Source organism: Peromyscus californicus, unplaced genomic scaffold (assembly GCF_007827085.1).
Source record: "Peromyscus californicus insignis strain IS unplaced genomic scaffold, ASM782708v3 Scaffold_16__1_contigs__length_79575227, whole genome shotgun sequence".
Lineage (NCBI taxonomy): Eukaryota > Metazoa > Chordata > Mammalia > Rodentia > Cricetidae > Peromyscus > Peromyscus californicus.
In genome coordinates, this window is record NW_026294458.1 from 76646321 (window position 1) to 76672202 (window position 25882).

At 46.5% G+C, this 25882-nt stretch overlaps 1 protein-coding gene across 5 annotated transcripts in view; it reads right to left on the reverse strand.

The window, feature by feature from the left end:
* Erg (ETS transcription factor ERG) overlaps positions 1 to 25882 on the reverse strand; it is a 99655-nt gene that overhangs the window by 73651 nt on the left and 122 nt on the right. The window contains exon 1 of one of the 5 annotated variants that reach the window (XM_052741288.1): positions 25330 to 25718. The exons of 1 other annotated variant lie outside the window; for it this stretch is intronic. In XM_052741288.1, the coding sequence (XP_052597248.1) occupies positions 25330 to 25365 (36 nt within the window). In that variant the 5' untranslated portion in view covers positions 25366 to 25718. Of the gene's footprint in view, positions 1 to 25308; positions 25719 to 25882 lie in introns of those variants that run through there. 3 more of the 5 variants (XM_052741287.1, XM_052741286.1, XM_052741291.1) reach the window with 3 other exon arrangements.

The following is a 25882-nucleotide window of genomic DNA, read 5'->3' on the forward strand; positions in this document are numbered from 1 at the left end:
TGGCACACAGCCACACAATTGTTGCTTCTCCACTTTCCAAACTATTTTGGCGAAATAACTTAAAAATTATAAGAAGAATTTCTTGATTTTCACAGAGAGTTTCTTGTATACCTACCCTAGCTCTACGTGTGTTGGAATCTTAACAAAACCAGGGTCCCATGAGCAAGACCAAAAAATAGTACTGGTTTAGGATTATTAACCAGGACTCAGGAGACTTAGCTCCCTAGCCCAGGGCAGCCCCTGTCTGTGAAAACAAAGTTTTGTTGCAAAATAGCCATATCTGTGATGTCCTCTGTCACCATGACAAAGGAGAGTAGATTCAAAGGCGTCTACAGGACGTGCAATGTAGGGAGCACACCAATTCTGGACAACGCCTGCTCAGGTCACCTTGAACCCTGGGCCTGACAACTCCAGGAAGCTGCAGATTGACCTCAGCTTCTAAATCAAGTAAGAAGGGGACGGCTACCACCCAGACCTCCAAAGTCCCCAGAGAAGTACAACCACAGCGAGGTCACTGTGCTGGGCGGAGTCACAGAAGTCCTGCAGGTGGCCTGCGACGCGACGTGCCGCAGCCATGGCCCTTTGTCTCCTTCGGTTTGCCACTGTTTCTGTTTTCTCTGTATGATCGATCACCCATGCAGTTCTAGACAGCTGTTCTCGGTTTTGAAGAGACCATTATTAGGCACACAGCGGACAGTGTGAGGGAGTGCTGATTCAAACCTAATCCTGTGCTGATGTGAGAGAGAGACCCAAATCTGGAACTCTCACACATGTGGGGAGTAATAACCAGGAGAAGAAAAAAACTTTTTTCAAAGACATGACTTAGGAGTGCTATAATTTCGTGAAACAGTTATACGTAATTGTATAATTTAGCTATCATCCTAAAGTTCGCTATGTTCTCTATCAAATTAGATGGGCTGGAACTTAAATAAGAATATATATTATACATATCTATATGTAACATATCTATAAATATGATATGGATATATATCTATGAATAAGATGTCTATACATATCGATAGTTATAGAGTTTTATATATACACACACACGTATGTATCGTGTGTGTGTGTGTGTGTGTGTGTGTGTGTGTGTGTGTGTGTGTGTGTGTGTGAAAGAGAGAGAGAGAAGAAGTTGGAATGAAAATGTCAACTGGTTTTTTTTCTGAGTGGTGATGAAAGGCTGGTTCAAAGTTTACTCACAAGGAAATACATCATGTAGGAGACCTTTACTTCCCAGAAACCGTAGTGCAGTCTGGGAGTGGCAATTCTGGCTGCCTTGTGAGTCACCCATGGAGTAACTGTAAGGGTGCGACATACTGGGATTTGACTCCACCAACAAAAATGATCACATCTAAGAACTTCCTGTGGGCTCTCTCCACTCACCCTCTCCAAAGTACTTCCGGTCTGTGGCTCCCCTGGAAGAACTCTCAGGAGGGAAATGGAGAATTTCTCCACAGAGAAGCCAAGAAGAAAGAGAAGGTGAGGAGACCCAAACACCCAGATGCCACCCACCCTGGTGAGTGCAGCACCAAGTGCCCTTATCTGCCCTTGGGCAGTGGCCTATCAGTGCATCCCTAGAGGGACCTGTCATCACAGCGCCGGGTGGCACAATGACTCAGTCCTCCCCGCTCCTCCTCACCTCCTCCCCACCTCCTCCCTGCTTCTTTCAATGAATACCACATGCCTTTGTGGGCTCACACATCTCCTTGAGCAGGGCTGAGGAGACGGCTCTATGGGAAGAAGCACTTGCTTGCCAAGCGTGGGGACCTGAGTTTGGTTCCCAGCACCCACATAAAGAGCTGGGCATGGCTATGTCACACTGGGCCTTACCAGCTGCCCGCCTAGCTCTGGGCTCACCTAGCCTTTCTCAAGTGACTAAAGCAGAGCATGATAAGGTAGGACCCTTGGTATACCTTTCCGGCCTTCATGTATGCACACACAGATACATACATGCATCACCCACACATATACACACATGCATACATGTGCATAGGCGCATACACACATGCATGCACACAGGCTCATATACACACACACACGATCTCCTCAAACCACATAATACTGGTGTGACACACAAAGTACTCCCCTGACGATGTCACTGAAAATGTCTCTTGGCTGAATAGGAATCCATTACATTTTGTTCAGAAAAGAAAAAAGGATGGATAGGCCAAGCAAGCGTGCAGACAGCATAGGGCCTTTGTAACAGTTGGCAGCTCACTGAGATAGTGTGCGCACCCTGTGGAGGAATGCACACCCACATGGCAACGTTTTAAAGTAGGAGCCACATCAACACCCATTTTATTTAATTTATTTATTTATTTTAATTTTTTAAATTTTTTTTGGTTTTTCGAGACAAGGTCCCTCTGTGTAGCTTTGTACCTTTCCTGGATCTCGCTCTGTAGATCAGGCTGGCCTAGAACTCACAGATATCCTCCTGCCTCTGCCTCTTGTGTGCTGGGATTAAAGGCGTGAGCCACCACCGCCCGGCAACATCCATTTTAAAGACAAAGAAATGGAGGCTCAGCCATCTAAGATGCCTGGCGCTGCTCGGCAAAGCCAGGATTCTAGCACAGCTGCTGGGCTCCAATGCCCGACTGAGCGTAGTAACCACTGAAGACAGGTCAGTGAGAAACCCAACTGAACGAACTGCAAAGCCACAGCACAGCACAGGAAGCCCGAGACCTCGAACACCACCCAGCCCAGAGCCAAGCGGATCCAGGACATGAGAGTGTAACCTGAACGACTGAAATTTCCTCTACATTCTTCACCTGAGCCCCCTGTCAAAGGCACCTCCTCCATTGAACAGGTTCCCCACACCTTGGGTGTACTCCTCGATATGGAGAGGGTTCTGGTGTTTAACATCATATGCGACCACAACCAAAGCAGGGGGCCCTTTTATCAGGGCGCTGGGCCCTTCTGCTTCCTCTGTGACCCAGGTGAATAAGGGGAACATTGTCTTTAGACCCCCAAGACTGCTCCTGCCCCAGGGCTTTGGCACTTGCTGTCTGCCAACCTACCCTGGCCACCTTGATTGCGCCAAGCCCCTAAGCCCCATCCTCCGGCTCTGTCCCAAAGCCTCCTGGTGTATTGCATCTCAGTATGTCTGGGCTCTGTGTGTGTGCAATACTTCCCACCCCCACTGCTGCCTTCTCCATCTCCACTGGACCGGGGGCCTGACCCTCCACCTGCATAGCCTCAGCTGGTGGAGGTAGGGAACACCACTGCTGAATAAGCCAATGAGTCGATTCCCACACATCATACCCCAGAGCCAACTGCCATGTTCCTGGAAGAACTTCTTGAAACAACCTAAACAAATGAAGAGACGTATTCTCAAGTAAAGAGAACTCAGCCTGCTCTTCTCAGGCCAACATGCCATCACCACGTATCGAAGTCTCTGAGATTAAACACAAACCTAGGTGTGCATGGAATTCCCTGAAGGAGCCACCTAATAGGTACACAGCACACAGTGGGTTGCCCAGAGTCATGATCCCTGAAGGCTACTTATTCTGAGCTATAGCTCCCATTCACAACAATGGCACACAGTATGATGTGCAAGCCTCTCCCTGCCTGGGTGGGGAACCTCAGCTATGAAACTGATCACAGTATGACTGAAAACCTTCAAACCAATAACACCCAAAGTGTGGTTCCATGTCCCAGGACAGGATCCCCCTGCAAGGGAAGGGGCTGTAATCACCTCAGAAATTTGTCACCGACACATAGACACAAATGCTCCAATTGTCCCTGCTGTTTATGAGCCTTGGCCTTCACAGCAGGGCTGAAATGTGTTCTCCTAAAGATGTCCACGAGATAGGACATCGCTCTGCATTGTTTCTGTGCATACCAGTACTTCTGTCCCAGAGCGATCCACCCTCCTTTTAACGGCTGATGACAGCTCCAATGGCTGGGCAGAAATCAGTTGAAGGAAAGGGAAGTCTTGTCGGAAATGAGATTAATCTTGTAACGAGTGTTCAGCCCTGATAACCCATCTGGGCAGAGAGCTGCTTAAACTGGAGAGCAATTAACCTTCACCCGGCAAGTTCTGTCCAACCGCTATAAATATTAAAGAGACAGAACCCTTCCCCACTCGGCGTAGACTAAACAACCAGATTTGAATTCCACGTCAACGGCCCCTTCACAGATGTGCACCAACGACCAAGTTCAGGAAAAAAGTAGACAACAGTGGATGGAGCCCTGATGATCTGTCCTCGGGTTCAGTAAGTTGAGGTCATGAGCATAAAACCCCACTGAGGTGTTTTGAAGTCAAATCCCCAAGAGAGCAGGGCATAGCTGTTTTAGGGCCATGTCTACCACTGGAAGGAACTGGAGACTTTCTCTTTCCCTCTGTCTATCAGTAGAAATTCATGCAATGGTCTTACTCTACGTTCCTGCCTATGGACCACAGAAGCATTTGCAGAAGCCCTGTCGCTGGTGGTCCCAGAAGACAGAGTAGCTGTTCCTTTTCATCTCTGAGAAGTTACTGGCTTCCCAAACAGCAAACCTGTGATCTCATTGTTATCAGCACACACTGTAAGGATGGAGCTAACCAAAGGGCCCCTGTAAAGCACCAAAAGGTTAAGGCATCTGCTGGGAAAGCTGGCAGCTAAAAATAACCTCTGCAAGCCCAGAGCAGGATCTGCAGACATTTATCTTATCATCCAGGCGGTAGCTTTCTTTGGTATTTGCTTATATCGAGCCTCTGGGTTGTGCCTATGCATGTATGCACAGGATGCTAGTTAAACAGGTAGACCGGATGATGCTCATGGCTGGTCACAAATGGATATAGGGTGCCTCCTGCCATACCCAGTATTTAGACAATAAAAAGAACAAGACATATAAAAGTACATGTGCAAAACCATACAGGGGGGCGGTGATCCATGTGACTAGCTTGTCTGAGGAGGACCACAACTTATATCTTAATTTTAAAATAAAGGAAATCTGAAAGCATTCATTGAGCATGCAGTAAGAAAATTTATCTACCCCCAGGGTTTTAGCCTATCTCGACCATCTTACTGTCCTAACATGGCTCTTAAAACAGCCCATGAGCTCTTATCTCCACTTTGAACCCAATGGGTAAGCCCTGGCCCCTGAGGCCTCTCGGACATGGACATGTTTGCACACAGCCAAACACATTTCCATGGTTACCTCACTCATGTTTTGGGTATAGGCCAGTCCAACACTAGGATCTGAATATAGCATGGCACAGACGTCAGTCACACAGAGAAGTATCACTGTAGACTGAGAAAAAGCACCCTGGAAACAGGGGCTTGCTCTGCAAACTTACAATTATGTGCTTAACGGTACACAAAAAGAGACGAAGCCCCGACCATCCGTCCATTTAGAAGCTTTGAAAGATCTTAATTCCAAATCCCAGGGACCTGCCTTAGCCCTGTATTCGCCACTAAATCACAAGTGTAAAAAGGATTCCACTTGTGTGATTCCACCTCACCCATCACTCTGTGTGCCCCTTGGTGCCACAGCCGCATGTGAGCTGGACACATTTTCATCCCTGATCTTGTGCACATGAACAAGGCAAGAGCATACAGACAATGTGACCCGTGACACAAGTCCACAACCTCTTTCTTCCTCTCTGTTTCTTTCTTCCCTCCCTCCCTCCCTCCCTCTCTCCCCCTCTTTCTTTCTTTCTTTGGTTTTTCTAGACAGGAGTTCTCTTTGTAGCCTTAGTTGTCCTGAAACTTGCTCTGTAGACCAGGCTTGAACTCACAGAGATCTGCTTGCCTCTGCTTCCTGAGTGCTGGATTAAAGGCATGCACTACCACCGCCCAGCCCAGCCCGGCCCACAACCTGTTTCTTAATCTTACAGAATCCTCATTATTAGTGGCAAGATGAGGTTTTGAACCCAGAAACTAAGCTACTTCTGATGACATAGCACCTGAGTATCACAGGCAGTTCCCATCTCTAGAATGAAATCTTCACATGTGTGACTCCTTAGCAGATATCAAAGATACAGAAGCAAGAACAAAGAGATGATGCCTGACAATTAGCATGTGGGCCTATTTTTATGAATTCAGTCTTTGGACAGAGGACACTACAACCACATTTTCATAAGAGGTGACTAGCACGCTCATCTACCCTGGTAGGCGGGGCAAAGAGAAGAAGGATGACTGGCGGCTGGGGCAGCAAACCCGGGTGCGCCTATGGAGCCTTGAGTCTGCCTTGCACTTCTCTTGTCTTTACTAAGTCAACTGATAAGAGAAACCGCAGCATCCCACTGGGTATCTTCTGAAACTGAACCAGCTGCCGGGTGAACGCTTCACCCTACAGTGATTTCACTTTGATTATCACACAGGATTTAACACTGTGGCGGTGGCCGGGCACACTACCACATTTCATTTTCTTTTCCTAATAAAATGAATTATACTCCTACCTTCTAGAATGCTGTTTACACAGAAGTGGTTGCTATGAAGTCATGAAGGTAAGACCCCTGGCATTCTTGCTACACCTGATAGGGACCTCAGTGACCCAAGTCTCTTCCAACAACAGACTGTGCAGCTAGGCCTCCATGACCTCCATTACCTCTTTCTTATTTATGGTGGTCGAACAAATCCTGCGTTTGTAGGTGTTCCTACAAATCCACGTCCACCTGGGATCTCAAAGTACAGCCTCTTCAGAGGTTGGGACTTGCCAGTGTAATGAATGGCTGCAATGAGGTCACACTACTTTAAACTTGGTTCTAGACTCTGTGAGAGCAGAGGCAGAACAGTACACAGACAGGAGTCAGTGAACAGAATGAAGGGGACCACAAGCATCCCGAGCAGGCAATCGAAGCCAGAGAAGAGGCATGGGGTCTGATCCCCCTTAGAACCTCCGTGAGAAGCCTGTCCTGCCAGGGCAACTGGGACACCTATCCTCCCTAAATGGGAGAATAGAAGCGTGAGGTTTGAAAGTCAGTGGGGTGGGATTTGTCACAGTTGCCGGTGGGGGGGGGGGAAGGGGGGGATTGATATCCTAATGCGGCAGTTGTTTATAACAACAACAAAACATGTTTCCAGTTTAGGGTATCACACGACCTGACATTTGCCTTATAGTCTTAGTCAAACTTCCCTCAGTGCTGGGTTTACACCAAGAGTTGAGTTCCTCCCTGGTTACAGTAACCAGGGAGCCATGACTCCTCAGAAGAATGCATATTTTTCTTTGTGGACTATTTCATGTCAACTCCTGTGCCTGACCACGCCTTTGCTTCTCTGCTTAGGAGACTCTACCCTTGTACTAGTGGAGACTCTACCCTTGTACTAGTGGAGACTCTACCCTTGTACTAGTGGAGACTCTACCCTTGTACTAGTGGAGACTCTACCCTTGTACTAGTGGAGACTCTACCCTTGTACTAGGGGAGGATGCATCCAGTTCACGTCCCAGTGGGCATCACCACTCTGTAGGGAACAAATGGCACAAGCATCTTTAGATTTCTGAAATCTGTATTTGTTAATATGTTATGATCTATGTTAAGATCTATGTTAAGATCTCCCATGCTCGTGGATCAGTTGGATTAACAGAGTTAAAATGGCCATTTTACCAAAAGCAATCTACAGAGTCAAGGCAACTCCCATCAAAATTCTAAATCAATTCTTTGTAGACCTTGAAAGAACAGTACTCAATTTCATATGGAGAAAAAAAAAAACTCAGATAGCTAAAACTATCATGTACAATAAAAGAACTGCCAGTGGCATCACCATCCCTGATATAAGCTCTATTACAGAGCTATAGTCATAAAAATATCATGGTATTGATGTAAAAATAGACAGGTGGATCAATGGAATTGATAAAGTAAATAAATCCACACACCTATGGACACTTGAGTTTCAACAAAGTGGAGAGAAAGGAGAAAAGAAAGCATCTCCAACAAATGGTGCTGACATAACTGGATGTCAGCATGCAGAAGATTGCAAATAATCCACATCTATCACCTTATACAAAACTCAAGTCCAAGTGGATCAAAGACCTCAACATAAATTCAGCTACACTGAACCTGATAGAAGAGAAAGTGGGGAACAGCTTTGAACACATTGGCACAGGAGACAACTTCCTGAATTGAACACCAGTAGCACAGACACTAAGATCAACAATTAATAAACGGGACTGCATGAAACTGAAAAGCTTCTGTAAGGCAAAGGACACTGTCAACAGGATACATGGGACAAAACAACAGCCTACAGAGTGGGAAACCAACCCCATGTCTGATGGGGTTGATCTCCAAAATACATAAAGAACTCAAGAAACTAGACATCAAAAAAAAAATCCAATTTAAAAACCGAGTACTGACCTAAACAGAGAATTCTCTACAGAAGAATTTCAAACACCTAAAGAAATGTTCATCACCCTTAGCTATCAGGAAAATGCAAAGCAAAACAACTCAGATTCCATCTTACACCTGTCAGAATGGCTAAGATCAAAAACACTGATGACAGCTTATGTTGGAGAGGATGTGAAGCAAGGGGAACACTCCTCTATTGCTGGTGGGAGTGCAAACTTGTACAGCCACTTTGGAAATCAGTATGGAAGTTTCTCAGAAAATTGGAGATCAATCTACCTCCAGACCTAGGGATACTACTCTTGGGCATATACCCAATGGATGCTCAATCATACCACAAGGACACTTGCTCAACTATGTTACTCAGCTGTTAAAAATCATGACATCAGGAAAGGAAAATGGATGGAACTAGAAAAAAATCATCCTGAGTGAGGTAATCAAGACCCAGAAAGGCATACATGGTATGCACTCACTCATAATTGGATATTAGCTGTAAAGGATAACCATGCTACAGTCCACAGACCTAGAGAGGCTAGGTAATAAGGAGGGTCCAAGGGGAGTGGGGAATGCATGTATCTCCCTGGGAAGGGGAAATAGAAGCCTCCTGGTTGGACAGGGGGCAGGTGGGCATGGGATCTTGAGGGGTCAGATCGTGGGGTGAGAAGAGGGAGACAGTGCTGAGAAAGATGACTGGAAAGGGGGCCTTTACAGAGTCAGGTAGAGCCTGATGCAAGGTTAACTTCCACAAGTCTACAAGGATGGCCCTAGCTAGGACCCATGGCAGCAGAGAATGCATAGCCTGAGCTGGCCATCCCCTGTGGTCAGATTGGTCACTACCCCAGGTCGAAGGAGCTTCATCCAATGACTGATGGAAGCAGATTCAGAGACCCAAGGACAGACATTGGGGCCTGCTTGGGGAATCCTGATGAGGAGAGGGAGGAGAGGGAGGAGAGGGAGGAGAGGGAGGAGAGGGAGGAGAGGGAGGAAGGGTTGTAGGAAACAGGGGGGTCAGGAAAACCCACAGAAACTGCTAGCCTAGCTCATGGGAACTCACAGAGTCTACAAGAGAGCATGCATGGGACTGACCTATGCCCTCTGCATATATGTAACAGTTTCGTAGCTGGGTCTATTTGTGGGACTCCTGGCAATGGGAGCAGGGCTGTCCCTAGTGCTTTGACTGGCTCTAGGAAGCCTAATCCTCATGCTGAGTTGCCTTGCCCAGCATGAACACAGGGAAGGTGCTTGGTCTTATGGCAGCTTGATGTGCCATGCTTTGCTGAGGCCTATGGGAGGCCTGCCTCTTTCTTACAGAGGAGGGGTGGGAGGGGGGAGTGGAAGCAGAAGAGGGAGGGGAGGCTGCTGCAGCTGGAATGTAAAAGAAATAGATTAATTAATTTAAAAAACTATTTTAAAAGTTAAAATGAAACAACAAAAGGAAGTTAAAATATAATTTCCTTAGTATGTTTTCCAACCAATAATTGCAAGCAAATTACTCCATGATTATCCCATGCATACCTATTCCTCCAGCAAAGCCCTGCTTCTCTTTTAATTATCCAAGAACAATTAAGTGTACAGATCCAAAATGTAATTAGTTCAGAACACAATGGGCTCTCAGGGACCAGTCAAGTTTCTTCCAACATTTTGATTCCCGAATAAAAGTCATTTCCTCTCCTTTGATTCCTTACAAACTAGAACCTGTTTTAGCTAGTTTCACGTCCAGGAAGACTTCGTATGCACTGGATCATCCCTTCCTCATGCTTTCATTCCTTCAGTAGACATCTACAGACAGATCTTTCCACATGCTAGGTGGATAACCAAGAGATGAATTCCTTAATGATCAACTGGAGAATGTCCATAAAGATAAAAATAAAAACAACTTAATCGGATCCACTGCCCCAACGGTGCAGCCACCGGCTGCTGTCCTCTCCTATGTAAGCCCTACCTGCTCACACAGACAATACTGACTGACACAGGGATTCCAAAACAGACATGGAAGTGGCGGGGGGGGGGGGGGGGGACTTGTTGGAAAGGAGGAGTTCGTGGGAGCTGGAAAAGAGTAAGAGAATAGGAGGGTATGGTCAAAGTACCTTAGAGATGCAAGAGATTATGAAAGAATGAACACGCTTTAAAAACCTTACCTTTCAGGGAGACTAGGAAGAGAGTCCATGAGACCTGTCTGTAACTTTTTTCTGAAAACTACATGTAAATATACTATTTTCTAAGCAAAAATATTTAGCCAGGATCACAGAATACCTCATTTCATGGAAGATGATATTTTTACCATTTTCTTCATCCATTTTTATTATTTTTATTTACGTGTATAGGTGTGTCTGTGTCTGATTCTGTATGAATGTGTGTCACATGTGTGCAGGAGGCCATGGACAAGTAGAAGAAAGTGTCTCAGTGTTGCATCCCTTGGAGCTGGAGTCACAGGTACCCGATGCTTTCCCAGAGGACCCGATGCTTTCCCAGGTCCTCTGGGAAAGCAGCAATCACCCTTAAGAGCTGAATGATTTCCCAAAAATCCGATTCCATCATTTTCTACAGAGCAATTTAAGCCATAAGATTTACCAAATTAAATAATATACTTGCACATTTTGACATTCCAGTAAGCAATTTTAAATTTAATAAACTGGTCATTCTCTGTTATTGAAATTAACCTCCATTAAAAAGTAGATTATTCTGTAGTTGAATACAGAAACTGATGTACTAATATAGATCTTACATCACATCTGTTGTAGAAATAATATAAAAACTACAGTGGTGTCACCTGCCAGATTCCAACTGGTGGAGAAACTTGTTCTGTGGACCAGGGAATGGAGACCAGCACCAGGGATTAAGAGGTTAAATGACAGAGTCCTTGAAACTTTAAAGGAGTGACTACAGCCACGGAAGAAGTGAAAAGTTTCCACCACTACACACTTGGTGCAACTTCTCATTAATTCACACCCAAGACACAGTTAAAGGACTACAGCCAACACACTGACGGACATGCCAAGGACCCAACGCAGACCCCAAGTGAACAGTGGGAGGTGCTGTCATTCACTCAAAGCAAATGTCACGGAAGGAAGTGCCGCCGCCCAGAGCCGCTCAGAAGTGGCCTTTCTGCTTGGAATTTTCCAGCAGAGGAGTCTCCATCCACAGCCTGGAGGAGACTGTATACACTCACCAGCAGGAGAGGCCCTATCTACAGCCCAGAGGAGACTGCATACACTCACCAAAGAAGTACCCTGAGCACTCAAAACCCCGCCAGGCTCTGCGTGGTCCTATGATTAGGCTACCAGCAAAAACATGCACAAAGAACCTTGAAAAGGTATTTCCTTTTCCCCAAAGAAGACCTAAAAATGGCCAACAGGGAAAAAGAAAGATTTCAGTCTAACTAATGTTTGTGGAAATAAAAACCACAGCTACAATGAGGTGTCATTTTACACCTGTTACGATGCCTCCTACCAAAAGACAAGAGGTAGTGAGGGCAGGGTGCTGGTGGTGGGGGTTCTCAAGTATATGACCACCATATGCTCCACCAGTCCCTGTATATACATCCAAGGGAATCAGTCCACACCCAATGAAGATACCCACAAGCCTCCAGTCACTGCAGCATTGTTCCCTTAAACACGACATGGAAACAGCCTTGGTGGGGGAACAAAGGAAAAACCTGTGCCATGTACAGATGCTACGCATCTTTGAAAAGTGACATTCTGGGCTGGGCAAGTGTTTCAGTCCACAGAATGCTGGCCGGTGTTGATGAAGCCCTGGGTTCAACGCTCAGTGTTGTGGAAACCACACACGGCATCACAGAGCTCAAATCTTAGGACCTGAGATGCAAGGAGGAGGGTCAGAAGTTGGAGGTCATCACTAGCTACATAGATAATTCCAGGCTAGCTTGAGCTACATGAAACTTACCAAAAAGGGGCGCATGCTCGCACGTGTGTGTGTGTGTGTGTGTGTGTGTGTGTGTGTGTGTGTGTGTGTGACTTTCTATCACTTGTCCACATGTGGAGGAATCTTGAGGACAATATGCTAAGCACAGCAGGGTAGTTACAGAAGGAAACGCACTGGATGATCTTGCTTACAGGTAGAATCTACAACTGTTAAGTGCACAGACATCAAACCGAAGATAAAACAGGACCACGGGTCCAGAAGGAAATGGCAGGATGAAGGCCAAAGGAAGAAGCATCCGGAATGCAGGATGATGGCGTCTAGAGAGCATGAACTACACAGGGTTGCACTTGCTGACATGGTGTTGGACTTCGGGACTTTGCTCACTCTAAACTGGGGTACTCTTGCCCCTTGACATACACACTGGGTAACCACAGGAGACAGTAGACATACCAACTTGCTTGAATACAGTAGCTTTATCAATATCTAACGTGTGCAAAAACTCACGTCATATACCTACACACAAACAACCAAAAGTTAAAGTAAACAGCAAGTCATCATTTAAGCCATTTTTGAAGAAAGGTATGGATTTTTTTTTTCTGAGACAGGATTTCTCTGTGTAGTTTTGGTGCCTGTCCTGGATCTTGCTCTGTAGACCAGGCTGGCCTCAAACTCACTGAGATCCGCCTGGCTCTGCCTCCTGAGTGCTGGGATTAAAGGCGTGCACCACCACCTCCCGGCAAGTGTGGATTTTTTGAAGGGGGGGAAAACCACATTAAAATTGTGTATCCACTCAGAAAAGGAACTAAAATGTTTTTGATTTGACACAATGTGGGGAAAAAAAAAAGAACAGATTCTTTATGATCATTTTGTCACCATTAGTTATCTTCTTACGGTCAATCTACATGCTCATTCACACAATTACCATTGGAGCCGTTATTCATCGGACAGACATTTACCTGGGATGCACCTCTCACCAGGAATCAGCCCAATGACGTCACATAATACTGAAGGCTCAGAGCACTGAGCTTTCATAGTCCTTACTTGAGAGTTTCTGAATATGACCGATGTGACACAGATTTGTGTGTGTGTGTGTGTGTGTGTGTGTGTGTGTGTGTGTGTGAAAGAGAGACTGCTGACTGAAGAACTGAATTCAGGGTACTTTTGAGCAAGTGCTCTACCACTGAGCTACATCCCTAGCCCTCTTTCTACTTTGTAACTATTTTGACATAGGGTCAAAGTTGCCCAGGCTGTCCTTGAACTCACACTGTAGTCCAAGCAGGTCGTTGAGCTTGCAATCCTCCTGCCTCAGTCTCCTGAAAAGCTATGATTAGAGTCAGGAACCAGAAGGCCTCTCTCTTGTAGTTTTAATCATAGAAGCGGCCCATCCATGATAATTCAATAAGTGCCTGCTCACTTCCTCTCAAGAAGGTTCCAACACTGGGAACTGGAGAAAACAGCATCTTTTTTAACTCTGGGGCTGCTCCAGACACTGGCTGTCTCTCCTTGTAGAACTGCACCACCTCTCCACTGCCCGGCAGAGAACACATCCGGGGACTAAGGCTGGGGAAGAGCAGATGCTTTTCTCATGCCCATCTTGATTTTTCTTTGGCTGTGGTTTCCTGGGATTTTAAAGATGGAGCTGAGTTCAACGGCTCGATGGTGGGTCTTTGCTTGAGTCACAGACGTGATTGCGTCTCTCACGTCTCACAATCTGGCCCCTTTCTTTAAACAAAAACTCTAAATGTCCAAAGTTCACTGGGTTCAAACACAAACGTGAGAATTAATTACAATCCGGAAAGATCATTTATTTACTTCAGAAGAGCAAATATCATGTAAGTTTAAAAAATAATAATAAAGCTGTGTATGATGAAGCATAATCCAAATGGTTTGAAGAAAGCAGAAAGATCCCACATTCAAGGCTAGCCTGAGCTACACAGTGAGACCCTGTCTCAACATCAAAAAGGGGGCGCTGAAAAGCTGGCTGTGGGTGAGAAAGCATGCCCCGCCCCTGCAGAGGACCCATGATCAGTCCTAACTCCCTAATGAGATGGTTTGTGACTGCCTGTAACTCTAGCTCCCAGGGATTGAGACCTCTGGCCTCTGCAGGCGCCTGCATTCATGTACACACACACACTTTTTTAAAATAATAAAAATAAATATTTAAAAAAAATAATTTTGAAAGTTTCAAAACACAGAAGCTAGGGTGAGTACCCACAGAGCTCACCCTTGCACACCGGGGCACCCTGCTTGCTGTTCAGTGTTCACGCACACATCAAGCTTTCAAAACAGTCACAGGACTGCACATAGCTCAGTTGACAGAGAGCTTGCCTCCCATGCACTAGGTCCTGGAATCAATCCCCAACCCTGGAAAACAAACAAACAAACAAACAAAAACCAGGAAGACAAAAGAAAAAACGCAACATGGGCTTCTATTCTAAAGGAGCCTATGAAAAAGGAAGTGAGTAGTAAATCAATATTTTTAAAACGAGTTTCATTTCCAAATGTTATACCTGCAAATATGAAGAACAAAAACCCTATAATATCAGAAAAGAATCAAGTGCCAGCAGACCCCTGACAATGTGATATAAGGCGTTTTAAATTTTCTTTTCTGAATTTTAATTTTCTTTTTTTTTTTTTTTTTTCTTGGAGCTGAGGACTGAACCCAGGGCCTTGGCTTGCTAGGCCAGCATTCTACCACTGAGCTAAATCCCCAACCCCGAATTTTAATTTTCTCAGCTTCTATGTAGTTGTTTTGAAATGGAAAAAAAAAAAGGAAGAAATTTTTTTTTTAATCACTGTTGACATTTCATTGATATTTTTCAATAGCTCTTTTGAGCCTGCATCAGTCCAGGCAAGGTCAACAAACCAAGACCCAAATCCCTCCTCAATAGTGTGGGTGGTCTTCTGAAGGGACCCCAAAAGGTAAGACTCTCCATCGGCCCCAGAATCACACAGCCACCATTCATGGTGTCCTACCAACGCCCAGACCCTTCGCAAGCCTGCAGAGGTGGCCTCTGGGGAATCATGCTGGGAGAGAGCTGGTGCGGTTTCACTATCAGGCAACAAAGTAGCAGATGCCCTCTCAGCAGATTGCAGACAAAGAGGCTGTCTTCACTCACACGGGACACACACTGAGGTTCTAGGCTTAGAGGTCTCCAACAAGATTAGCAAACAGGTTTAAAGAGGGGCGGGGTGGTGGTGGTGTGGAATCTCTCTTGGGGTCATCTCATTCTAATTCTTCACTTCAAACACAAAATACATATGTACATTGAGTGGCTGTGCAGATAAAAATCACTAGGGGATATCAACATGCTGGTAAGCACCCACTTGCAACCCTGGGTCAGTAGTCATCTACCCACATCTAACACCTTTCCCAGTCAGGTCTAGTCTCTGTTTCCACTGAGGCAGCCACCATCTCTTACGGACCCTGTGTCCACAGGGCCAGAGGGCCACCCTGGTGTCCTTCTCACGGCACTGAAAAGCTTGCCGGAGATGTTTGCCTTGTCTAAGGTCCAGCATTGGGGGTGGGAGTGGGGGCAGCAGTGAGGGGCTGCTCAGGGTGTGGTTATTTCTACCCTCTGCAGGAGGCTCGGTGGGGGCGGCAGGTTTCCCTGTTTTGAGCCTGTAAACACCATTCTTTGGGGCTTTGCCAGGGCTAGAGCTGAGGGCTCTCCCGTGCTATTTATTTTGTTTAGTTTATTGTTTGTTGACTTGATATATTTTTCCCCCTACAAAAGGGCCAGTTGCTAAGGACATATCCTGTAGATGGGTAATGGATGACTCTCTATTGTTCGGTGTTTGTGCTTTGTGGTTTTATTTGCTTTGCTTCAAAGGGCCTAAACAATGCGTTCCCTGGGATTTAATAACTGGCGTAAACTCACAGAGAACAAACTGTGAACTGAAAATTTTTGGATTCGAATCTGGAGATTTCTGCCTGACTAAAGAGAGCAAGCTCCACAATGGCTTTAAATGGAGCAATTCTAGAAGATGCCTTTCATCCTACCTCGGGGACAATGACTTGAATCTCTTTCCAGGACTCAAAAAGGCCGAGAGACCCACCTGCCCCCACCCAGGACACAGCACAGTCCTGTCTGTGTACGAGATAACACCAAGATAGGCAGACACAGAAGTCAGTAAAGCTTCGTATCTTCACCTGCTACAAAACACAGAATCCTCCCTTGAAAATCCGGAGGCCTCCATCCCACTAAGGAAGGAGCAGCGCATGGACAGGAAGCTTCCACAAGGAGCCCTTCCTGCGCCTGCGCCTCTGTTGGCCTGGCTATCAGGGCAGGAAGCGAGTGTAGGAAGTGTCTGTCTACAAGCCATTTATCCTCAAGGTGATTGCTGTAGCAGCATTTTACTGTTTACCAAAGCAGTAAACAGAGGGTCTAAAAAAAGATGTTTTCCATCACCAGAGAACAAGGCTTAAAAAAATGTATGTGTTCTTTTCTCATAACCACCATCTTAAAAAACGAGTTGCCATGGGCTTATGCTTCAGCAGCAAGCCAGCCATAGGGGCAGAGGCAGGGCTAGTGTCAGGCAGGCAACATCCTCTCAGGGGTATGGAGCAGCAAAGCAGATTTTATTTCTCTTTTAGAAGCTTCACAGTTCATGTTCTTTGAATAAAAATAGGCCAGGTCTACAAAAACCATCTGTGTTAATTCATGTCAGTGGAAAGAATAACTCCTAGAGTCAGATAACCCCGAAAGTCACTTGAATTTCACCTTCAACAATGTTTGAATTTTCTGGGGCTGCAAATATGGTCTTGGTTCTAAGCATCCACACAAAGATGAAGAGAAACTGTAGAAGTCAAAGCCATGCGTGTGGATGAGTTCTGCATGAGGCCAACTCTCCCGGGCAATCTCCTCTCTGCTTTTTAACACCGAGACTTTACAAAAGTGTTCTGTCCAAGTTCCCAGGATGAGGGCAATAAGCAGACCAGACCCAATAAGGACACTGGTCACCTGAACACTCAGGCGGGGGCCTCTCCTGCTCTATTGCTGATTTTTATGCTTTTCAATGCCCCTGCAGGGTTCACCCTGAGTGAGAGAGCTGCAAAAAGAGAGAAAGAAGAGAAAGGAGTGAAGGGGGAAGGAGGGAGGGAGGGAGGGAAGAAAAGAGGAGGAAGAGGAAGAGGGGGGTGTGGGTCAGGGAGAGGGAAAGAGAAGAGAGGCCTCCCTGAAAGAGTCGGGAAAATGCACCATCAGGCACTTCCCCCACACTGGGGCATGCCACCTCCAGCACACAGTGCTGTAACCAACTGGGAACTGGCTGTTTCTGTCAGAGCTTTTATCTCATGATATAGAGAAAATAGCTCCTTCGAGAAAAAGATCAAACAAGCCCCTCGAATATGGAAAATCGGGATTCACTGGTGGGCAATTTCATATTCCTTTGTTGTTGCTCATCTTAGATGGGACCCTGGCCTGGGTGGATGGAAATGTCCTCCCTCCACTGAGGATGGAAGGCCCCACGTGCTTTGCAGAGTTCTGCGCTCCTGTGCCCGGTCCATTTTATGGTAACGCAAGTGGGAATGATGGTTTTTCCAGGTGAAAAAGCCAGGAGAAACAGGGTATGACTTGTCGTGGACCAGGGAACAGAAGGGACAGGGTTTGAATCCTTGCTGGGAGTCTTCTGTCTAGGCATACAGACAGTCCCTGCTGTCCAGGTCTCATGAGGCACTGCTTTGTGAGTCCTAAGATCAACAGAGCCACCGAAACCCAAAGAGGATCAGCTCTGCATCCCAGCTTTGCTCTTCCCACCCCTAAAAAACAGGGAGGCCAACTTCCTGCTGAGGTCCCACTGTGCCAGGCTGAAGATCTGACCACCCTCTCCCAGGGAGTCCCCTCTCCCGTGGCCCTTCTGTGACTGCCATCTGTACCTGCCATCTCCTGCAGGAATGATAAAATCAATCCTTTCCCATGGACTCTATCACAACAATGGTACAAAGAAATAGAATACCAAGTGCCTCTGGCACGGACGACTGTGGGCTGTGGTGTCCTGGTCAGCCTTCATGTTCTTGAGGGCCACTGTACAAACACAGGACCTCCAAGGAGAGAGCCATGCAACGTGAAGCCACATGTTCTTAAAGCAATGTCTTAAGAAACCTGCCTCAAATTGAGACATGAACTCACCTTGTTGACACATTCTGACTATTGTTTCGATAGTTTCTTCTTCTGAAGCGACGCTCACATGAACGCGCTATCAAGTATGGCCGCACACTCATGCCCAGATGGACTGTATTAATCGGCCTTGCGGCTACTGACGGCAACAACAACGAGCATGAAGCTGGGAGGGAGGCGGGTGGGGGGCTGGGGGGGTAGGTGGAGGGAGGAAGCCGTATATGAATATGCTCAATAGACACTGTGTAAATACATGAAACTGTCAAAGAATAAACAGATTATTTAAAAAATAATGCCGAATGGGATGCCAAAAGGGCTGAGGTTACTTGAATCAATTGATTTGGGGATTCATGTGGAGGCATGAAGGGCTCTCTTCAGAGCTGAACCCATGATGGTATTTATTAAACAGGAGAAAGGGAAACGAAAAGGCCCTGTGTGTGATTTCATGACAGTAAAAGAAACGGTACATCGTAGATATGGATGCTTCAGAAGAAAGACTGTTTAGGGCTGGGGTGACAGACAGCTCAGTGCATACAGCACCCGCTATGTAAGCATGAGGACCCAAGTTCAGACCCCTGGCACTCCTGTAAACGTGGACCCCAGCAGTGGGGTGGTGAAGATAGACTTGGGGGCTCACTGGCCAGTCAGTAACTGAGGAAGACAGCTAACCTTGACCTCTGGTCGCCACACGCACACCCACACGGGTGCACGTAGACTCACACACACTCACGCATGCACACACACACAACCTGGAGCATCTCTGCTTGATGTCCCTATCGTACTTTCCAGAACTAAGCACGCATTGTTTTTAGCAAGTGTTTGAAGTAACAGCCCTGTTGATGTTATGGTTGGAGTCTGATGTGGCACACTTTAAAACATAAATAATTTTACTTGGCTTTCTTGGCGGTTCTCTTCCGAAACCCTCAGCACTTATCTGCACACAACAGCACGGCACCTGTTCCTCCCGGGGCCGAGTTCCACGAACACCCTGCCGAAAGACGCTGCAGGGCCTAGCGGAAAACTCTGACCCGAGTGTTCATTACTGACGCCCAAGACAGAGCACGGAAGTTGACACTTGGGCTCACTCGGGACATGTGAGCCAGTCACCAACCGACCTGAAATCGGGAACCTCTGCCCCTTGGATACTGCCAAATAAGGAAAGAATTCTTAGAGCAGAGTGGAGCTGAGTGGTAGGGCGCTTGCTTAGCATGAACAAAGCCCTGGGTTCCATCCCCAGGGCCTCAGGGAAAAACAATCCCACTTCGGATATATTCCTTTAAGTCAGGCATGGCGGTTCACACCTGCAATCCTCCCAGTGGAGAGGCTGCGGCAGGAGGATTGCCAAGAGTTCTAGGCTAGCCTGGGCTACAGAGTGAGACCATCTCAAAGACTCAGAAAGCAAAACAGCAACCCAAAACAATCCCTGTCATCAAGGCAACACAGAAGAGGCAACGTGTCACCCTCAGACTTCCAGCAGTTTAATGTGTAGCTGCCTTGTGTGACCGAACAGCTGCTGGTGGTAATTTTTTTTTTTTCACGTAAGAACAGATGGCAGAGTAGATAGCTATAAGAACTCTCATGACCCAGCGTCTTCATGTGTTTCACATCATTTAACACACCATTCTTCTCTGCAGAGAAACCTAGTGCTGGGGATACAGGAAACAGCCGTCATAAGGAGATCACCGGGACACTGAGAAAGGAGATCATCGATGGATCCACATCCTTCCCGAAGCTTCCACCCTCATCTGTGAACAAGCGCTCTGAGCATGAGACGACATGCCCGTTTATTTAGCACAAGGCCTGCCAGGCAGCTCTGGGGATGGTGTCAAACTGATTCACAAATCCAACATCCCAGAGCTATGTGCTTTAAAGCATTTTGTGTGCCTTTAAACACAAAGTCCATTTGACTCATCTCAGTGGGAGAGAGATCACTAAAGAAATACGACGTTCATAGAGAAACCCTGTCTCGAAAAACCAAAAAAAAAAAAAAAAAAAAAAAGAAATACGACGTTACAATGACTGCATTATTATCTCTTTTCTTCTTGGCGATCATAATTGAATTTTAGTTAAAACACTGTTCCAGTACTTGTCAACCCCTACAGTCTTCCAGCCGCTGCTGACAATGATGAAGACACAGGCACGTTCTAACCAAGAACAAGGCCCCGTGACTTCATAAGAACACAGATGCACACAAACAAAGGCGAGCCGTGGGCAGAAGGGGCCAGAAAGAGAAGGAGCAGTGCAGGACTAGAGAAAGCAGGCCGCACCCACCGCCAGCCTCCTTCAGGGACCATGTGAGACGGACGGACGGAAGGACGGACGCAGTAGGGAGTGCGCTGGATCAACCAGGAAGTAGAAGCCTGAACAAGAGGGAAACACGGGTCCGCAGATGACAACTGAGACAGGCTCACACAGAAAAGGGACAAGATGCTAAAACTAACACAAACTCAAAGCAAAATGAGAAAAGTGAGCTTCCCTTCTCCCTGACCAAATGACGTGGATTAGATCAAAATATTCGAGGGGCGGTAGCTGCTGCGTCACTCCCTGTAGGGGAAAGCGGGCAAGTGTCCGTGAAACCGACACAATGTTTCAATTTGACAAAGGTATTAAAGATATGCATACTCAAAAGTTTCTTTTCTAAGCAACAACACTCACAAAATGCTTTTTCTAGAAATCAGATAGGGCCTGCCCAGCCCCATATTTATGAAAACCTGAAGGAAGGCTATTTCTGTAGCAGGACACTGGTTGTAAAAAATGATAACATCGATTTTATATTTTAAAAAGCATAAAATGATGTTTATTAAAAACATGTAGTGACAGGGTGGTAAAATGTGTGTAAATTAGTATCAAGAGCAAAAAGCAGAACAGTTAGCTGTGTGGAGGAACAAACAGGCACACACAATCAGAAAGACCTTCCCAGAGGTCGGCAGGCACTGTGGCTTGCTGGGATGGAGAGAAACTAAATTGACTTTGGAACATCTTTGCACTTTCCTTATAGTGAAAATACCTTGCACTCTCCATCTGTAAATTGTACAAAGCCAAATTACGTTTTCCCCTAAAAGTTTATGGAAAAAATTGGGTAGTGGAGGATCCCAGGGTCCTTCTTTTTTTTGGGGGGGGGGTGTTTTCGAGACAAGGTTTCTTTGTGTAGATTTGTGCCTCTCCTGGAACTCACTTGGTAGCCCAGGCTGGCCTCGAACTCACAGAAATCCGCCTGCCTCTGCCTCCCGAGTGCTGGGATTAAAGGCGTGTGCCACCACCACCCGGCCCCAGGGTCCTTCTTTTTGTGCTAACAGACAAGAACAAGACACAATCCAGGCCTCCTGCTATCACCAAACACATGGTCTTGGGTCTCAGAACAGGTGAAGGCAGCAGGCTGACCACCGTCACCTGAGCAATGGACTCCTTGGGCACACCTGCTGCAACTGGATGCTATTCGGTGCTCCCACCTTCTCCCTAGCCCTGTATACGCGGTCACAGGCTTGGTGGCTACAATTATGAAAGCTGGAAGAGACCCCGCCATTCGCTCTGTGTCCATGAAACCACCCAGGCAGTGCCCATGGCGGTGGGCTTTACTCCTGAAGCTGGGTTATGGGAAACACAGAGCACCGAGTGGCATCAGAAAGCACGGCAGCTTGTCATGAAAGGGGACAATAACCTGAGTCCCGTGGCACCCGCCATTCACCGAGAGCCGGCTCACACCAGCATGAGGAAGGGTCACCACTGTGATGGAGAGAAAGCTGGGATCACACAGCTGAGCACCCAAATGCAAGTGTGTCTGTGGCCCCATAAAGTAACAGATGGCCTCTGGGGTGATCTGATAGTATCCCAGGGCAGGGCAGGAAGCAGAAGCCTCTGTAGCAAAGGGACAAGGCCCACCAGGGCAGTGTGAAACCACTCTGTCAAGACCATCTCTGCAAATTTCCTTTGCCAAGACGATATGTTTTGGAAACTCCCGTAGGCCTCCTCAGAGTCTCATGAGTACCAGTGGCTAAATCAGTGCCTCTCAGCTGAAGGAAACTCTTTCAGAAGTTCTGAAAGCACCAGTAACGCTCTCCTGAAGGCATCGTTTGTTTTTCAAAATTTATTTTATTTTGTATGTATGCTTTTTAAAGAAACATTGGTGAGAATGTATGAGTGTGCTTGGGAATATGCTTTTAAAAATCAGAGTCTGCTTTTTTTTCAGAAGCAAAACAAAAATAATGAGTTAAAAGGAGATACAGATGATGAAGAAATCATTTTGTTCTGGAACATTCTCAGAGTGTGGGAGTCCTGCAGTGTGTTCAATGGGGGGAGGGGGGGTTCTCCCAGAGATTCATCTGTTTTCGATTCTGCTCACCAGGGCCACCAGTCAGGGTGACGGGTGGACATAGGTGCACACACACAGACATACACACACAGGCATTCATGCATGTGCAGACGTAAGTGTGCAGTATCACAGAGGGTCTGAGAATAGCCTGGAGTGCACACAGTGAGTATCTTTGAGATGCTGTCTTTTCAATGCACTTAGGCCAGGGCAGAAGCAGGGGTGGGGGTTGGGGGCTGCTCTGGGATGTGGCCATTACCAAGCGAGAACAACAGCACTTGGCACCTGGAGTTTCCTCCACCTTCACAGAATCCCTGAGAAGGAGGCCTTGCCCGTTCCCCTGATGCCCAGAGGGAGGTGAGGAACACAGCTGCTTAGCCACCTCCATGAAAGCCTATGCAGAGAAGACCTTTCCCTCATCATCCCCAATGTCAGAGTGCCATCCATGGGCCTCCTCAGTAACTTTCCAACTATCCAGAGCCTGCTTGATAGCTGCTCACCTTGGGCCTCCTTAGGAAATTTCCATATCCTGTCTGACTCCTACTCTGGTTCCACTCAAGCTGCTGTTAGAACATGCTCCTTCCATGTATACTACACACACACACACACACACACACACACACACACACACACACACACACACACACTTGAGCAAAGACACGTGCATACACACACATGCAAAGACACATGCACACACTTGAAAGATTCAACTCTAGAATCAAGGCTTTCCCAGTCTCAAATTGTTCAGGGTTAGACTGTTTCTCTGTGGGAACCCTATTCAATCCCCCCCCCCAATATTTTTAAATGCAGTGTATGTGCAGATTGCAGGATTCCTTGGGCTACCCAAAAGGCAATGGGTATTGCAAACAAGGTCAGAAAAATCTTAGGAGGGCTGAATTAAACCCCTAACTGAAGGTTTACGTGAGGAATAGCGGCCTCCAGGGTCAATCATCCCTCAGTCTTGTAAGAAGCCCTCAGAGCCATCTTCCAAACGCTTGCACACAGAGATGTTGGCTCGTTTGCTAACATGTTTTTCTTAGAACCCCCAACCTGTTCCTGAAGCCTGTCAATGTGCAGAGAGAAATCTAAGTTCCTAAAATACCTTCACCTCTCCCCCACTCAAACACCACGTTCTCGAACTCAGACCCACAGAGCTGGGTAAGACTACCAGCAAGAGCCTCACAGGCTTCGGCAGAATGACTGAAGGGAAGGAATCCCAGGCTGGAGTGCTGTGCTTACTTCACAAGCACAGTTTACCTGTGAATGAAAGGACTCAATGGTTTACTGACTGAAACACCCAAAACTCCAAGCATATTTGCTATCAGAAAATACCCCTGTGGGGACTGTCTCAACTTGAGAGGGCATTTCCCTGTGCTGATCTGAGGCTCACACTAGTGTAATTAAAACTGCAGTCAACAGACTCAAGACCTTTTTTCCCCACTCCATAAACAAAGCCATAAAACTATCTCATTACTTTATCCAGGAAACCTCACAGAAAGCTGAACTTCAAAGAAGTCACCTGTCAAGAGAGACTGCTCTGACAGGGAGCCTTAAAGAATTCCCTGGAAGCCATTTCTGTCACAGGGAGACATACAATGTCATGTAACACAGAATTCAACCATGCACAGAGTCCTACACAATCACAAGCAACTGTCCCCAAATGTATACAAAAGATAAAAATTCATTCAGACTTCAAAAGCAACTTCTTCATAAACATGGATCTTAAACAAAACAGTGTAACACATTGGAGTGTTTGTCAAAATGTACTCCGCCTTCTACAAGGCCGCCTGCTCTCTCTGTGCCCTTTAAAGCATTGGTTTGGGGAGCGGGAAGGAGCCCGCATAAGCTTCTACTCAAGCTATTTAAGAGATTTACAAAGAATATTTGATTTAATTGTTCTGAAATATGGATAAGAATTAAAAATCTAAAGCAGAAAGCAAAAAACAGAATTTGGGGTTATAAAAGTCAAGTCATTTCTACTCATTTATCTGAAAGTAGGATGCATCAGACCCAATGTTAAAATTCCCCTCTAGGTCACACTATTACAGCGGGCCCTAATCCTTGAAGCCAGAGAAAGTAAACACTAAGATGACAGCCTTTGCTGTGAGCCTTACTTTATTATATTATATTACATTATATTAATTTTCAGTTTCTGAGAACTGAAAATTGGGTGGAACTCTGAAACACAGTTTACACGATACATAACGCGACGGATATTAAACCTAAGAGGGTTTTCTAACGCCTCATCTCAGTTGTGGGCAAAGCCCAAGTTTCATGAGTTTTCAAGCTCAGCAGAACTCTTAGTGGACAGACGGACACGTCTCATCTTTGTGACACAGAACTACAGACATAACAAATAACACACTCTTTGGCTTCCTTTATGTAGGCTGCTGACTTTCCTCATTCCTACAAATGTCACCAAAGCCTGGCGGCCTGGAATGTCGTTTAACAGACCCACCACCTCAGAGCACCAGTACTTCTACTGACATCTATTTCGGCTTCAGCTGTCTGTAGCAACCAGCCCACATTTAATTCTCAACCCGTGCAGATTTGTCTCCGTAGTAAACTCTACCAGCTGTCTTCCAGAAACATTTACAAGAAAACACATAGAACCAAACACAGCAGAGAATAGACCAACAGACCACAGCTTCACGGTCCCCACACACCACACATGACTAGGAAGAAAGCGTACAGCGCACAGAGGGACAGGTGCTTTATTTGGGATAGACACATACGCCAACACACTCAGTTACCACCATTTGAGTTCTGAGACGGCTCAGTCCTCTCAGCATGGAGGTCCCACAGTTCAAGTCAACATGTGTCCGTCCTGTTACCAACAGCCACCGAGCGCCTCCTCACTTCCACGGGACGGGCTGGCGCGGCTGGTGGTGGTGGTGAGGAGTCCCTGAAGCGCATCCATCCAAACCTTCGCCATTGACAAGCCCGTCTCTGGGACCCTGCCCTCCAACCTCTGCGACTGTCGCTTTGCCTCAGACCCACATCCAGACACCGTTAGGAACAGGTAAAGAATCTGAGAATTCAGAAGTGCTCCAAAAAGCCTTCACAAAAGTAATCCACGGCGCTCAACAGAGAATTTAGAAACCCCAATTTTTTTCTGAGTTTGAAGTTTTTAAGCCTTGCGGATGGTCGGAGTAGGAAAAAGGAAATTTACTAGGCAGCGCAAAGGAAATCTTGTTGTCCTCTATTGTGGTAGGGGGGGGTGTTGCCCAACCCTAACTTATCTGCCTTGATAAAGGAAGCCAAGAGCGAGAAGAGCAAGATTTTGTCAAATGTAGAGGAACCCTCTCC